The sequence below is a fragment of the Daktulosphaira vitifoliae genome, unplaced genomic scaffold (assembly GCF_025091365.1).
Source record: "Daktulosphaira vitifoliae isolate Bord-2020 unplaced genomic scaffold, ASM2509136v1 Scaffold_5, whole genome shotgun sequence".
Taxonomy (NCBI): Eukaryota; Metazoa; Arthropoda; class Insecta; order Hemiptera; family Phylloxeridae; genus Daktulosphaira; species Daktulosphaira vitifoliae.
Genome location: NW_026099576.1, coordinates 21,621,831 through 21,635,277, shown reverse-complemented (window position 1 = coordinate 21,635,277; position 13,447 = coordinate 21,621,831). Strand labels below are relative to the sequence as shown.

The window sequence follows — 13,447 nt, the reverse complement described above, 5'->3', positions numbered from 1 at the left end:
CGTGAGCGTTTTATGGAATGCGTAAAATGTAGTTAAATCTTGTGTAAGGGTATTATTTTATTATTCATCTTATCCACGGGGAAACACTGATTTGGCGATATATTTTATTAAATATAAGTATTAATTATTACATGTATTAAAATGTGTTACTACAATCCTTTATTTTTTTTTTAACTCTATCTTTTATTATTATTATTATTAAATTTTTTTTTTCAAATTATTACAACAACAGGTACATACCAGTTGGGTGATTAATAATATCTTTATAAGAGGAACCTTAATTATTTCATTTTATATCTACTTATCTTTGTTGTTATAAATCTTCGGACTCTACAACTCAACAATAGACCAAATACCAAAACTTGGTCAAAATACACACCATACCCAAATATGCCGACTGGTCTNGCCATATTTATTTTTGTATTATTTAATGATCTTATTAAGAATTTAACTGGATGATAACAACTTATTAAATGCTTTTCGTTTTAAATATATTTATTTAGACAAATTAAAATTATTAGTTAATACATAAAATTGTTGTAAGATTAATTTATATTCCTATTATTGTTATTTTTTTTTTAAGGACATTTTATAAGTTAACTTAAAATGTTAATCTTCATTTGTATGAGTTACATTGAAATCATAAGCATTGTAAACAATTGTTTAATATTTCATATTCTTCGGGAAGGTTTCTTTCCTTTCCTTTTCTTTTTCTTTTTATTATTTTTGGACGAGTTATTGGCTTGAAAAATAGGCGATACACCTTCATCTACATAGATTGAAATGTCATCCTTAGTTTTGTTCTCTTCATTTAAAATGTATTGATCTTGTTTGTCTTCACCCACACCTAGTACGTATTGTTCACACTTACCTTCTACTTTTAGTAATTGGTTCCTTAATTCTGTGCTATCTGTTATCCTAATATTATTATCAGTTTTGTTCCTCTCTGACAATTCTCGTTCATGTATAAAATCAATTTCCTCCTCTACATGGCCTTCAGCCTCACCTTCAATTCGAAAATGTTCGTTTCTTTTTATTACGTTATTAGTTATATTACCATCTATATCATTTTTGTATTCTTCCTCTGTAATGTCTTGGTCGTGTTTATATTGTCTTCCTCCTAGTACGCATTGACCACCATTACCTCCTACATGAAGTTTTTCTTTAATTTGNCCTCCTAGTACGTATTGACCACCATTACCTCCTACATGAAGTTTTTCTTTAATTTGGTTTAGTTTATTTAATCTACTCCATAGATTTTCCCTTTGATTTTTGATCACTGTATTGCTAGAATTCTTAATTTCTGTTGCTTTCTTTTCAAAAAAAGCAATTTTGTTCGAAATTCCTTAAAACAAATTACTTTTTATAATTTTTAAATGAAACGCATAACTGCTTATTTATTATTTATACTTAAATATGACTATATACTTGACAATTGGAATTGCCTTATCTGAAGTAATAAATACTATATATTTTAAAAAGAAGAATAAGATTAATATAACCCTATTCATTTACATTTAAAATCAATTTTAAATATTATAATTGCCTATACTACATTATTTATCAGCTACTAATTACTTTTAGAATCATTTATTACAACTTATGCATATAACTTAATATTTTCTATTAGGTACATATATAATTAACTACTTTATTTATTTATTAACAATCTAATTAATAAAATGGCTGGTGAATTACAAATTTTGGATCAATATTTCTGAAATTATTAACAGTACTATTTTTTAACTGGCGTTCAGAAATGGGGCTGCTGCTATCTTTATCACTATTCAATTAAACTGATTGTACTCTTGACTCACCTTTAAACTTCTTCTTTTTGAGCTCTCCGTTTTTATTGATTACTGTAGTTGTAAAATTGGAAACTTTGGCGTCACTAGATATAATTGCTTGATCATCTTTTTGATTTGGCCTATTTAAATCAAAATTATGTTCACTTTCTTTTGTTCTTGTAATAATCACTTTTGTTACATTGCTCTTTTCAGCGCTTTTTATTAATTTTTCAAATAATAAAATTGTATTTGTCACGTTGTTCGAATGCATTTTTTCCAACTTTAAATAAATTACAATTTAACTAGAAAAAATGAATATAATACAATATGATCTTTCATTAGTCGAAAATTCTAGAAATACATAGGTAAATTCAGGTAATTTCCATGTAAATTTATCAAATAAATAAATAATTATTTGTTTTTGTCTATAGAAACAAAATAGTTGTTTTTATATTGTATATAACATGAAAATGTTTTTAGCCTGTATAATAATTTTATATTATTATATTTTCATCAAAGGAATCGTTAATTGTATGTAATTATTTTGATATGAAATCATCAGAAGCTTTATTTTTTACAGTAAATAATAATTCATAAAAGTGAGATAAAGATTTAATAAATATAAAATTATGCCAATTAAGTAAAACTTCTTTCAGTTTTATATTGATATCTAGATATTTAAGTGAAATTACTCTAAACTTAACCCGTAAGTGGTACGGTGAAAAAAATCACACTAATGGTATGGTGCGGTCTCCTGGACCTCTTAATTTTTTATGTATTATATTGACCACATTTTTTTATTATTCCATCACATTTTTGGTAGAAAAATATCTTAGTAGTATTAAATGAGATATGACAAACTTTTTTTCGACTTTAATTTAAATCATGTAAAGTAACTACTACATTTTTCAGGAAGTTTTATGATCTGCCATGCAATTAAGTACTTGACCTTCGTTATGTCCTGAAGCATTTTAAAATACATTTTTACTTCACAACCATTAAAATATTAAACTAGACATAGATTAAAATAGAATAAAAAAAAAAAAAAATTATAATTAAAATTTTTTTTAAAAAATAACAGTAGTCAAAAAAACTCTTATAGGATTTATAAATTGTCATCAAAATATAAACAAAACATTTTTTCTTTTTTAAATTATCCTTTTCGACTTTTAAATAAAAAAATATTATACTTAATGTAAAATTAAAACTATATTAAAAATATTATTAATTTAAAAAAACTAAAAAATATTAAACTCAAAGCCACAAAAAATTAATGAAAAGTCGTGGATACGTATTTCGGAAACAATGTTACCATTATCAATTGTAATTTCCAATACAATTTATACATATTTTTCTGCTGCACTGCAGACATATTGCATCTCCACAAAGTTTACATTGATACATGGTTTTTCTTTTCTTTATTGGAGGACTATGCGACAAGTTTTTCGTATTTCCAGTTTGTCTTCATACAATGTTGTATTCTTTAGGTTTTTAGATTTTCCAAGAATTCTTTCAATATTACTCCTTATTTCTCAAAGGATATATGTATTTTCAAATCGTCGCTCCAATTCAGGAGTTACAAGTTCAAACGCTAAAGTTTTAAAAAATCGGCCCTCGTAATTGATTTGTTTTTTTTTAATGAATTATACAAGACATACGAATTTACTCCAGTAATATCAAAAAGTCGGTAAAATATAGCCAACGGCCAGCGACGTGTACGGAGTCCTGTAGAATAAATGGAACATTTTTCGTTCAGAGCATCTACGCCACCTTTCGTAATATTATAGTATGAAGAAATTATCTCAGGTTTTTGGATATCATCGTCATAACCTTTTTGATTGTGCATCGATGATATCAATAGCAATGGACTTAGTCGATTTTTGAAAAGAAAAAAAAAATTACATTTATGGTATGGTGCGGTCTACCAGACCGCTTATCATTTTTAAACAGCTTTGACGACTAGAGCAATACAAGTTTACCTTCAAAAACTTGGTTCATCATTTTAATACTACCTCCAAAAAAGGTAAATCTTATATCCGTGAACATAACATCAATATCTTATCAGCTAAATAAAAATAAAAATTGCAGCTGTCTATTAGACCGCACCATACCACTTACGGGTTAATATAAATATCAAAAATATATTAGTATATTAAACTATATAGTGAGGAATATAAGTATTCAACGTGTTAGTAAATAAATACAAAAATCTTGTACAAAAGGTATTAATAAAGTTAAATAATTATCCATTCAAAAGTCTTCAATTAATCATGCCTTGTAAAGTAACTCTTTTAATAATGCAGTATCTCTTAAATTCAGTAATGAAATTATGCGTTTTTTATATATTTATTAGGGTGGTCTAAAAAAATTACTTAAAAAAATGTTGTCCTCCCACCACCTAAATTTTTCTGTAGACTCTAAACATAGTTTCTTCATTTATACTTATAAAAAAAATTATTTTTGAGCCATTCCAAGCAATTTAAATATTCTATTGTACAGAATAACTTACGGTATGTTTCCTATGCTATACTTATAAGTATTAGTATTATCGCAATTGTAATATTTTCTTATACGATTGTATTATTACTATATCAATAAATAAAACATTTTATCTACACCTTTGACAGGGTTATTCCTATGTATTGTACAGTGTATAACTTATTATACTATGACAATGTGAATAATGGTTGACGTACGTCTATTATCATTGTAAAATTATATTTTAGTTGACAGTGCGCTGTTTTGATGTTCATGTCACTCTAATTATTATATGTCAGTGTGCTTTAAATGTGAATCAGTGCTAATTTAATTATATATATATTTATTCAGTAAAAATAAAAATGACAATGCGACGTAATAGTTATATTTATTTAATTGGTCAGCCTATTTCAACTGTACCAGGTAATCGTTTGCCGTCTAATGGTGAAGTATTAGGGTTTTTCTTTCATATTTATCGTATTGAAAAAAATTTGTTCAAATATGCATTTATTGATCGAAGAAGTTACAACTTGAAAAGATAATGCTATAAATCAGTTTAAAAACTTTATAATCAATGGCTAAATCTTTTCAAACATAAAAATAGAAAAACAGAGCTTCACCGACAACACGAATGTGGGTTTCATATAAAAATGGCCAATCTCTTCGATATCGATGATGCTGATGCTTTAAAAAAAATTTAAATTGATGAAGATAGACAGTTTGTACTGGCACAACGGATGGCAGGGAGAAGAGGTTTTATGTCTACAGTGGACGTTTTTACCACGCAAAAAGAGAATCGTAAAGATAAACGAAAAGAATAACAAAAATTCTATAAAGAAAAAGTTACTAATCAAAATTTGAGTAATTTTTATGATTTTACATCATTAAGTACAGAAGAAAACCATTCTAGTGATAATACTAATTCCGACGATGATTTTATCAATGAAAAAAAATCAAAAAAAGCAAAAAGTAAAAAGAAATTGAAACTTTTGATCACATGAGAATTATCAGCTGTGCTAAATAGCACTAAGGTCAGCAATCGGCAAGCCACTTAATGACATTTTGAAATATTCAGCTATAAAATATTATTTGATATTTATTTCCACAATAAGAAAAATAAAACATTATTATTTAATGAACAAATTTAACTAAATTAAAAGATTCACCAAAACAAAATTCACTTTAAAATTTCTATGTGTCATTTAGTTAAAAAAAAAAATATTCTAAGTCAAAATTAATTGAAAAACAGCACAGTGGGGTCGCGGCATAGTGGAGACGTTGCATAGTTGGGTCCAGTATAGATTTAATCTGACAGTGATTAAAATAACTATCATAAGAAACGCTTCGATGCAAATCTGTAGATAGTGTTTAATTCTAAGAAATTGATTGATAACTACAAAAGCAACATTATCCATAATATTAAAATGGCATATTTTTGAATACGGTTGCCATTTTCGCATAGCAGATAGGTCGTCGGGACAAATTTTTTTTTTTTCATTTTATAGTACATAAAATAAGCTTTAATTTGATATATGTTTAAAGGACGCAGTATTTCCGGAACATTTTCAAAAACTAAGTTGAAAAAGTTAGTTAATTAATAAGAACAAAGTAGCTGTTGCTAATTTCATAAAAAGCCTCTGAATCTGATATATTTTATTTAAAAAGTTAACCAATTTTCCGTATATCAGCTCTTTAACTGAAATAAAATTTTAAGAATTTAATGTCATTGTCTTAGAATACAATTTAAAATAAATTATAAATATTATTAAAAAAACAAGTAAAATGTAGATTTAGGATGATTTCAAATTTCAAATTTGTTCAAATACTGAAAAATAATTTTTTAAATATAATTTCAATTTAATATAGCAACTAAAACATATTTCTGCGTCACAGTATGCAAACAGTTTTTATCTTAATTTAAACGTATATGTATTAAATTAAAAAATGACTACTAGTTGTTTTTTTGCAAAATACTCTATTTTTATTACACGTTATACGCTGATTTGTGAGCCTATACTCTTCAATATAAATAGTACAAAAATAATTTTCAAGGTTCTATGTAATTTTAAAATTTTGTTGGTGTGTTATGCTGTATATCCCCTAAAACACCATTGATGATTACTAAAAACGTTGTTTTTATAAATTATGTAATCCTTTGATCTTTTAATGAACAACTATGCAATAATAGATCACTTTAATTTTAAATTTTATTATAATTAATGAAAAAAAAAACGTTAAATAATAAAAATGGCTTAAAATTTTTTGTTTTAATTTGCTCACACATAATGCTTATCTTTAAATGTTCTAGTAAAATAATTGAAAATAATTTAAAAATATAGATTTATATATATATATACAGGGTGATTTTTTTATCATAACCCACTCAATTACTTGCAGAATAATAATAATTTAAACATTTTTTTTTTTCATTATTTTAGTTACACATTATTCTTGAATTTTTAACTATGTAATACTTTTTAAGTTCATCCTTATGCCTTGGAGGAGGCAACTTTGTTTTTTTAAATGGTAACACATATTTTTAATTTAATAAAATGTTTGAGTTTTTAATTTAATAGTAAATGGCATTTGAATTTTTAATATAACTTAATTCGTTTATTAGATATAATCATTTAAAGTTTCAAATTTTTGAATTAATATACAGGTATAATACACAAGGGATTACAAATACAGGTAGCTAATTGGTTTTTTATAACATCGATATTAGCAGGTACACAGCATTGTTATTATCAATTGTAGTAAGGCACATTGTTATGAGTTTATAAATACACTAACTGACAATACAGAAAGTATATCTATTGATAATCATAATTGATAATAAACAATCCGTGACTGAGACAGCAATGTCATAAAAAACCAATTAGCCACCTGTATTTGTAATCCCTTGTGTATTATACGTGTATATTAACTCAAAATTTTGAAACTTTAAATGTTTATATCTAATAAGCTAATAAAGTTATATTAAAAATTCAAATGCCATTTACTATTAAATTAAAAACTCAAACATTTTATTAAATTAAAAATATGTGTTACCATTTAAAAAAACAAAGTGACCCCCTCCAAGGCATAAGGGATGAACTTAAAGAGTATTACATAGTTAAAAATTCAAGAATAATGTGTAACTAAAGATAATAAAAAAAAAAAATGTTTAAATTATTATTATTCTGCAAGTAATTGAGTGGGTTATGATAAAAAAATCACTCTGTATTTCTTTCATATAACATACTTTGCCAGCTATCAAATTTCAGTATTGAACCCTTAATAAATACTTGCATATTATAAAAATGTCTATTTGAAAAATAGTTATTTACTGAATTTTTTTTTCAAACTTCAAGACCTATGAAATACCTGAAAAAATGAAGGCAATAGTTAAGAAAATATTCCCAGAGTCAACAATGATTTATTCTATATTGGATGTCAGGAGCAAATTGATAGAAATTAATAACAAGGAAGCAGAAGAATTAAAATTAAAATTGGATCCATTAAATAGTAATGAACATAAATTATTACATATAATAAGGGATTGAATATAATTTCTTTTATACTTAGTTCGAAACAAAAAGATTTATTAGAATAACATCATTAAATAGTTAGTAAAATGTTATACATGGTGATCAAAATCTGGTATGACACTAATTTTCTCAGAAACTATTGAGAATTTAAAATTTTTGTAATAAGAAAAATTATTAAGTTTATAAAACTCTACAATAATATGAAGTTAAATAAATTTTTTTTTATCCCTCAAGGATAAAAATGTTTATTTATAATAAAATCAATAAATAAATAATAACAAAGTTATTAATACAACTACAAAAATATACATAAAATAATTAAGTGATTTAGGGGTTCATGTAAGTTCCTTGGGTACGCTAATGATGATAGACCAAAAAATTATTAATCGGTAATAAATAATTAAATAAACTAAAAGAACAAAGTTATTATTATATTAGAAGAAATTAATATGATAAATAAACACAAAAAAAAAAAAAATTAATATGTATAAATGATAAATATTTATAATTTATAAAACAAGTTGTATCTTTCTTGATTTTAATAAATATCACATAACATGTAATTAATTTCACTTACGATTTTGATCAATATATATTTTCAGTTTAATAAAGTTATTTTTTGAAATAAATATTAGGTGTTAATTTTCAAGTTAAATGTCCATACCATAATTATTTTTATTCAACTATATTTGTATTAAAAAAATCTATTTATTTTAAATATTATTTAAAAAAAAATTCTAGGGAATGAAGTTATGCTTTGTTTTACAGATTTAAATAATTCTTTAATACGAGCATAAATAAATTATTTTTTTTCTATTTTAATATTTTTTAAATTATTTTTTTTTTAGTGGATGTATTTATTACTTATAGAAATCTTATACAAATTTTAAATAATACTTATGTCCAACCTCCAAAAATAATGGTGCGTTTATTCAACAAATTGCTTAAAGGATTTCATGAAAAAGATATGGAAAAAACTGGAAAAATCTCTATAGATGATTTTAATAACGTCATAGATACAGCTTTTAATGACGATGTTACAAAAAAAAAAATAAAAAAATCTTTTGAAAATATGAATTACGTATATTATGAAGGTGCATATCAATTTTCAATTTAATATCTTCACTAAAATTAACACTATTTTATTTTAGCTTGGTTAATGAAAAAAAGAAATGATGTAAATAAATTATCTTCGAAGTTAATGATGTTATTCACTTGAGATAATCATAAAGAAGATGATTATTATTAAAATAAATCATCAGTACAACAGTTGGTTTTTATAAATATTAAATTGTTTAAAGCTTATTAACTAAACAAAAAGAATAATAAATAATTATTAACAAGAATTCATTTTTATATTAATTAATATATTTTCCGCAAATTTAAAAAATATTTAAAAAGTAAAATAATTGTGCTAACTTAAGGAAAAAATAAAATTCTCAATAGTATTATTGTTTTAGTAGAAATTCACCAATCAACGATAAATCAATCACCCTGCATATTCCATACTAAAATATATGTTAAGTGCGGTCAATAGTAAACATTGTTATCATAGAAATACCATTGGTATTCAGTGATTGAAGTATATGTTCCAAGCCTAATAAATGAATTGAGTTATAAGTATCACATGGTAGTAACAAAACACTATGACAATGAATTCAAATGATATTGCAACAATGTAATAAAAAATTTAATTTTAATTTAATACAAATCCTTGTAGGGATTTGTTGGTTTTGAACGTAGCTTCATAGATTCAAAACAGGGGATAATTTAAAATAATTATTGTACTTATACTCACTGGATACCACTGATCATACTTTTTTATGATATAAACGTTATGATTGGTCAATCAAGTGTCAATTATGACGCTTGGAGTAACATTGAGGAAAAATTTTACATAGGTAAATATCTTTTGAGAGAACATCAACGTATAATATCCACTAGGATGTTGTTAAACTTTCTACAATAGAATGTCCTGTAGATTCAAAAAAAACTGTTCAGAAGTATAAAAATCAATGTTAAAATATCACATTTATAAGATTTGATATTAATTATAAATATGTTTAGTCATTCATAAATATGATTTTAAGCTCAAGTACTGTTATTTTTTACTTGTAAAATGATTGATGAAAAATTAAAAGCATTGTTGGATAAACATCGGTTAAGGAATTATATATTAATTTGGTAACACCACGATTAGTGTTATTGCCTCCATCGGATGCTAGAAGATGGGTAACGAGCGTCTTGACCATCTTTCAGCTTACTTCCTGATATTATGGTTTTTGATTACGTATGCGATCGTTGTGTGACTCTGCACTATCGGTTTTTTTTTTTTTGGAACCTGCGTTGTCATTGCCATCTTATTGTTTTTTGCTATATGGATCTATGGTGCTTTCGAGCACATAGTAGTTATTTAATAAGTAACATGTCACCCTTGCGTTCGTCGCAACCTTGTGCATTGTTAGTGTATTGTCCTTGGGATTATTTTTGTTTTCTGATATACATCACAATACCGTTTACGATATGTAATGCACTTTGGTCAGCAAATCGAATTTGAGTTCACATTAATCCATTAAACATTCAAAATTGTCATAAGTTGTTGCAACTTAGCTGATAAGTATAATACTTGTTTATTTTTAATTTAAGATTTATTTACATTTGTTATTTATTATTTTGTTTATATTGGCGCCATTGTAGTATTAGTACTAATTGCTCCCCCTACCCACTATGATATATATTTAATATTTTATGATTTACATTTAATACATTTAACTATTTATATGTTTTAGATTAATTCTACTATTTTTCATACATTTCTCTCCCCTTATTTGTTTTCCTTGACCTAGCATGACTTAAAACAAAAAAAAAACGTACATTAACCAACTTCGATAGCAACACCGGACACTACATTCATACAAGCATTTGTTTGAACGCTACACCCGGTGATATTCATGCGGATAAGTTAACGCCCGTTATTTTGTCTCTAATCATGCAAAAGAAAGAAGTAGGTGAGTACTGTGTATGAATGAATAAAATGAATTTAGAGCATATAAACAATTAACTGTATTAAAAACGTAAACCAAATATATATATATATATCAATGTGGATAGGGGAACACTTAATAATAATGTAAAAATGGGGTTAAAATAAAATAAAGAATAATATAAAGAATAAAACAAAACATTATGGTTAGTATTTATCTCTAATGACGATGATGGTTGGTTGATGTAAGTGGAAGGTAAATGAAGTCGTTGGTATGACAATTAAACCAGGCATAAATTACTGTTGCGAAAAGTACTTTAAAATGTACAAATAACTAATAATTCACCATGAGTGTATTGCAAGGGTGATAAACAATAATGTACAAAGGTGCGACGATTGCAAGGGCTATATATCAGCGTTTTTTTTTAACAACTACGTGCTCGCAAGCACCATAGAGTCATGTAGCTAAATAAGCTAAGACATCAGCGACAACGCAGACACACAAAAAAGGAATCACAGTAACTCGTCGTACAACGATAGCATACGTAATCATACAACATAATGGCTAGATATAGTGCTGAATGATGCTAAAGAAGCTCGTCTACCATTTTCTATCATCCGTTGGAGGCAATAACGTCGACAGTGGTGTTACCAAATTACATAAATAACAGTGTATTCAACCAATATGTTCCAACTTACTCCCGACGTTTAAAGCTAAAGGCTTTCAAGACAAACTGCTTCATATCCTCGATTGACCTTTAACTTAAATCTATCTTAACACTAAAATGAAAAATATGTACACAGTTAATTTAACGTACCACATGGAAAACATGAAGGAACAAGATAAAATATAAAACATGCAAGATAAATAAATCACTCAAGGGTAGTTTGACTAATTTTACTACCAATCGTCATGTAAATTTATCGGAATATCTCGACGTGCTACAAACCAATCAAGAGCGGCAAGAAAATCACCCGAAATTAAATGTGGAACGATTGCAAACAAATAACGCGATGTATACCTTGGTAGTTTTACTGCTGTGATGGCATCGTTTATTTACCAAAATGGAGACCTCCATAATACATACCGACGTCTTGAAAAGCAAGTTGTGAAAGAACATGAGAAATTGGCAAATCTCCCATTATTGGGTATGGACGAACGGCATTATTCTTAATCAAATTACACAAGTAAAAATAAACTGCCAAACAGCGTCGCGACCAGAAATTATCAAAAACTTTCTTTGTATCATTGATTAAATCAACTTTGGTCTAGCATATAAATATCCGCTGTGTTAATGTTGAATTATTAAACGCGTATGATGCGAAATTTTAGGTAACAGTATCAGATGTATTGTAATCTGGACTAATAACACAGCGGAGGTGGTCATCGATACGAATTAGTTCAGCCGTGTTAATAAACGTCGCTAGCTGAGCGAGTGAACCTGGTGTGACATAATTATGTTAAAATACTTGTTTCTTTAAATTTTTTAAATATTCTTTCTATGTTTTTAAAGTAACTTGATGTAAAATGACAGTTAATTCAATTTAAGCTAGAGTCCCTGTGAGCATGGATTGATGGCGGCCCAGCGGTAAATATTAGCGAACGATCGTTGCATTCTTTGTAATGTGGAAAAGTGGTGTAACATTTGATCGGCGACGGTTTTTTTGTTAATGATAGTGAGAATTACTGTCTTTTGTTGATAATTCGGTAGTTGTTCCGACTTTAATAAGCCATAATTATGCCACGGCTATTGTTTGGCAGGTAATCGTAAAAACGCCGGTTTTTCTTCATGAATGTGACATAATATTGTATCATGTGATAATAAATCGCGCGATTCCAGGTCCGCGGGATTATCAACCGTATTGATATAAAACCATTTACACCCCAGTATTAATTGCTGTATTTTAGCGATTCTGTTTGTTACAAATACTTTAAAAACTTTGGCTAACGATTAACCACGATAATATGACGGTGAGTCGATCTACGCATTGATCTTTGGAAAATCAATGTTTAAACATTTTTTTACGAGTTTTAACGTTGTCGCGAGTAATAAAGCAGTATATAGTTCAAGGCGCGACACTGTAATTTGATATTTATGAGTTATGATTGGCTCTACTTTGGTCTTATAAGTGACGAAATTTATCATAGTGTGACCGAAAAGGTCTACTACCCGCAAATAAACAACGGCCGCGTAACCACGTAAACTCCTCTGGTAGATGACTGTGCCATTCAAGACCCGATTGCGATAACCTTTGCATAAATGTTTTGATCCATAAGAGTGTAGGCCCGAGCGTACCTATAGAATCGAAAAGTCTGGCGATTGTAGAACGTACCTTGCGTTTCGTATAATAAATTGCCCACCATCATTGCTTTCCTGATGAGTCCCTAGTATCGTTTCACAATTTTTCTTGATTGGTAAATACAGTGCGTGTCTACGTCACTTGCCGAGGACTTGAAAGTTAGCTTGCCTATACGGAACGCCTGAACTCATAAGTAATCGAAACATTCGTTCAAACTTAATCATCAGTGAGCGTATCATAATGTTTACACTATTAAAAGTGTAGCAATTGAAATCAATTTTACTAATTTGTATAAATGTAAATTAAATTTATAAAATAATTTCTTTATGTAACTCAGACAAATTGTATTATTTCTTGAATAACACATA

General features: G+C 26.9%; 3 protein-coding genes across 4 annotated transcripts in view; 1 reads left to right on the top strand and 2 right to left on the bottom strand.

The window, feature by feature from the left end:
* LOC126907942 (uncharacterized) overlaps nucleotides 1–13,447 on the bottom strand; it is a 143,560-nt gene that overhangs the window by 98,365 nt on the left and 31,748 nt on the right. The gene's annotated exons all lie outside the window — the stretch shown is intronic.
* LOC126907962 (uncharacterized) overlaps nucleotides 1–13,447 on the bottom strand; it is a 37,099-nt gene that overhangs the window by 9,727 nt on the left and 13,925 nt on the right. The gene's annotated exons all lie outside the window — the stretch shown is intronic.
* On the top strand, nucleotides 7,383–9,154 carry LOC126907968 (uncharacterized). Its single transcript, XM_050689723.1, has 3 exons — nucleotides 7,383–7,772; nucleotides 8,644–8,889; nucleotides 8,947–9,154. Exons 1-3 carry the CDS (start codon nucleotides 7,640–7,642, stop codon nucleotides 9,012–9,014), a joined length of 447 nt encoding a protein of 148 aa, XP_050545680.1. The 5' UTR covers nucleotides 7,383–7,639; the 3' UTR covers nucleotides 9,015–9,154.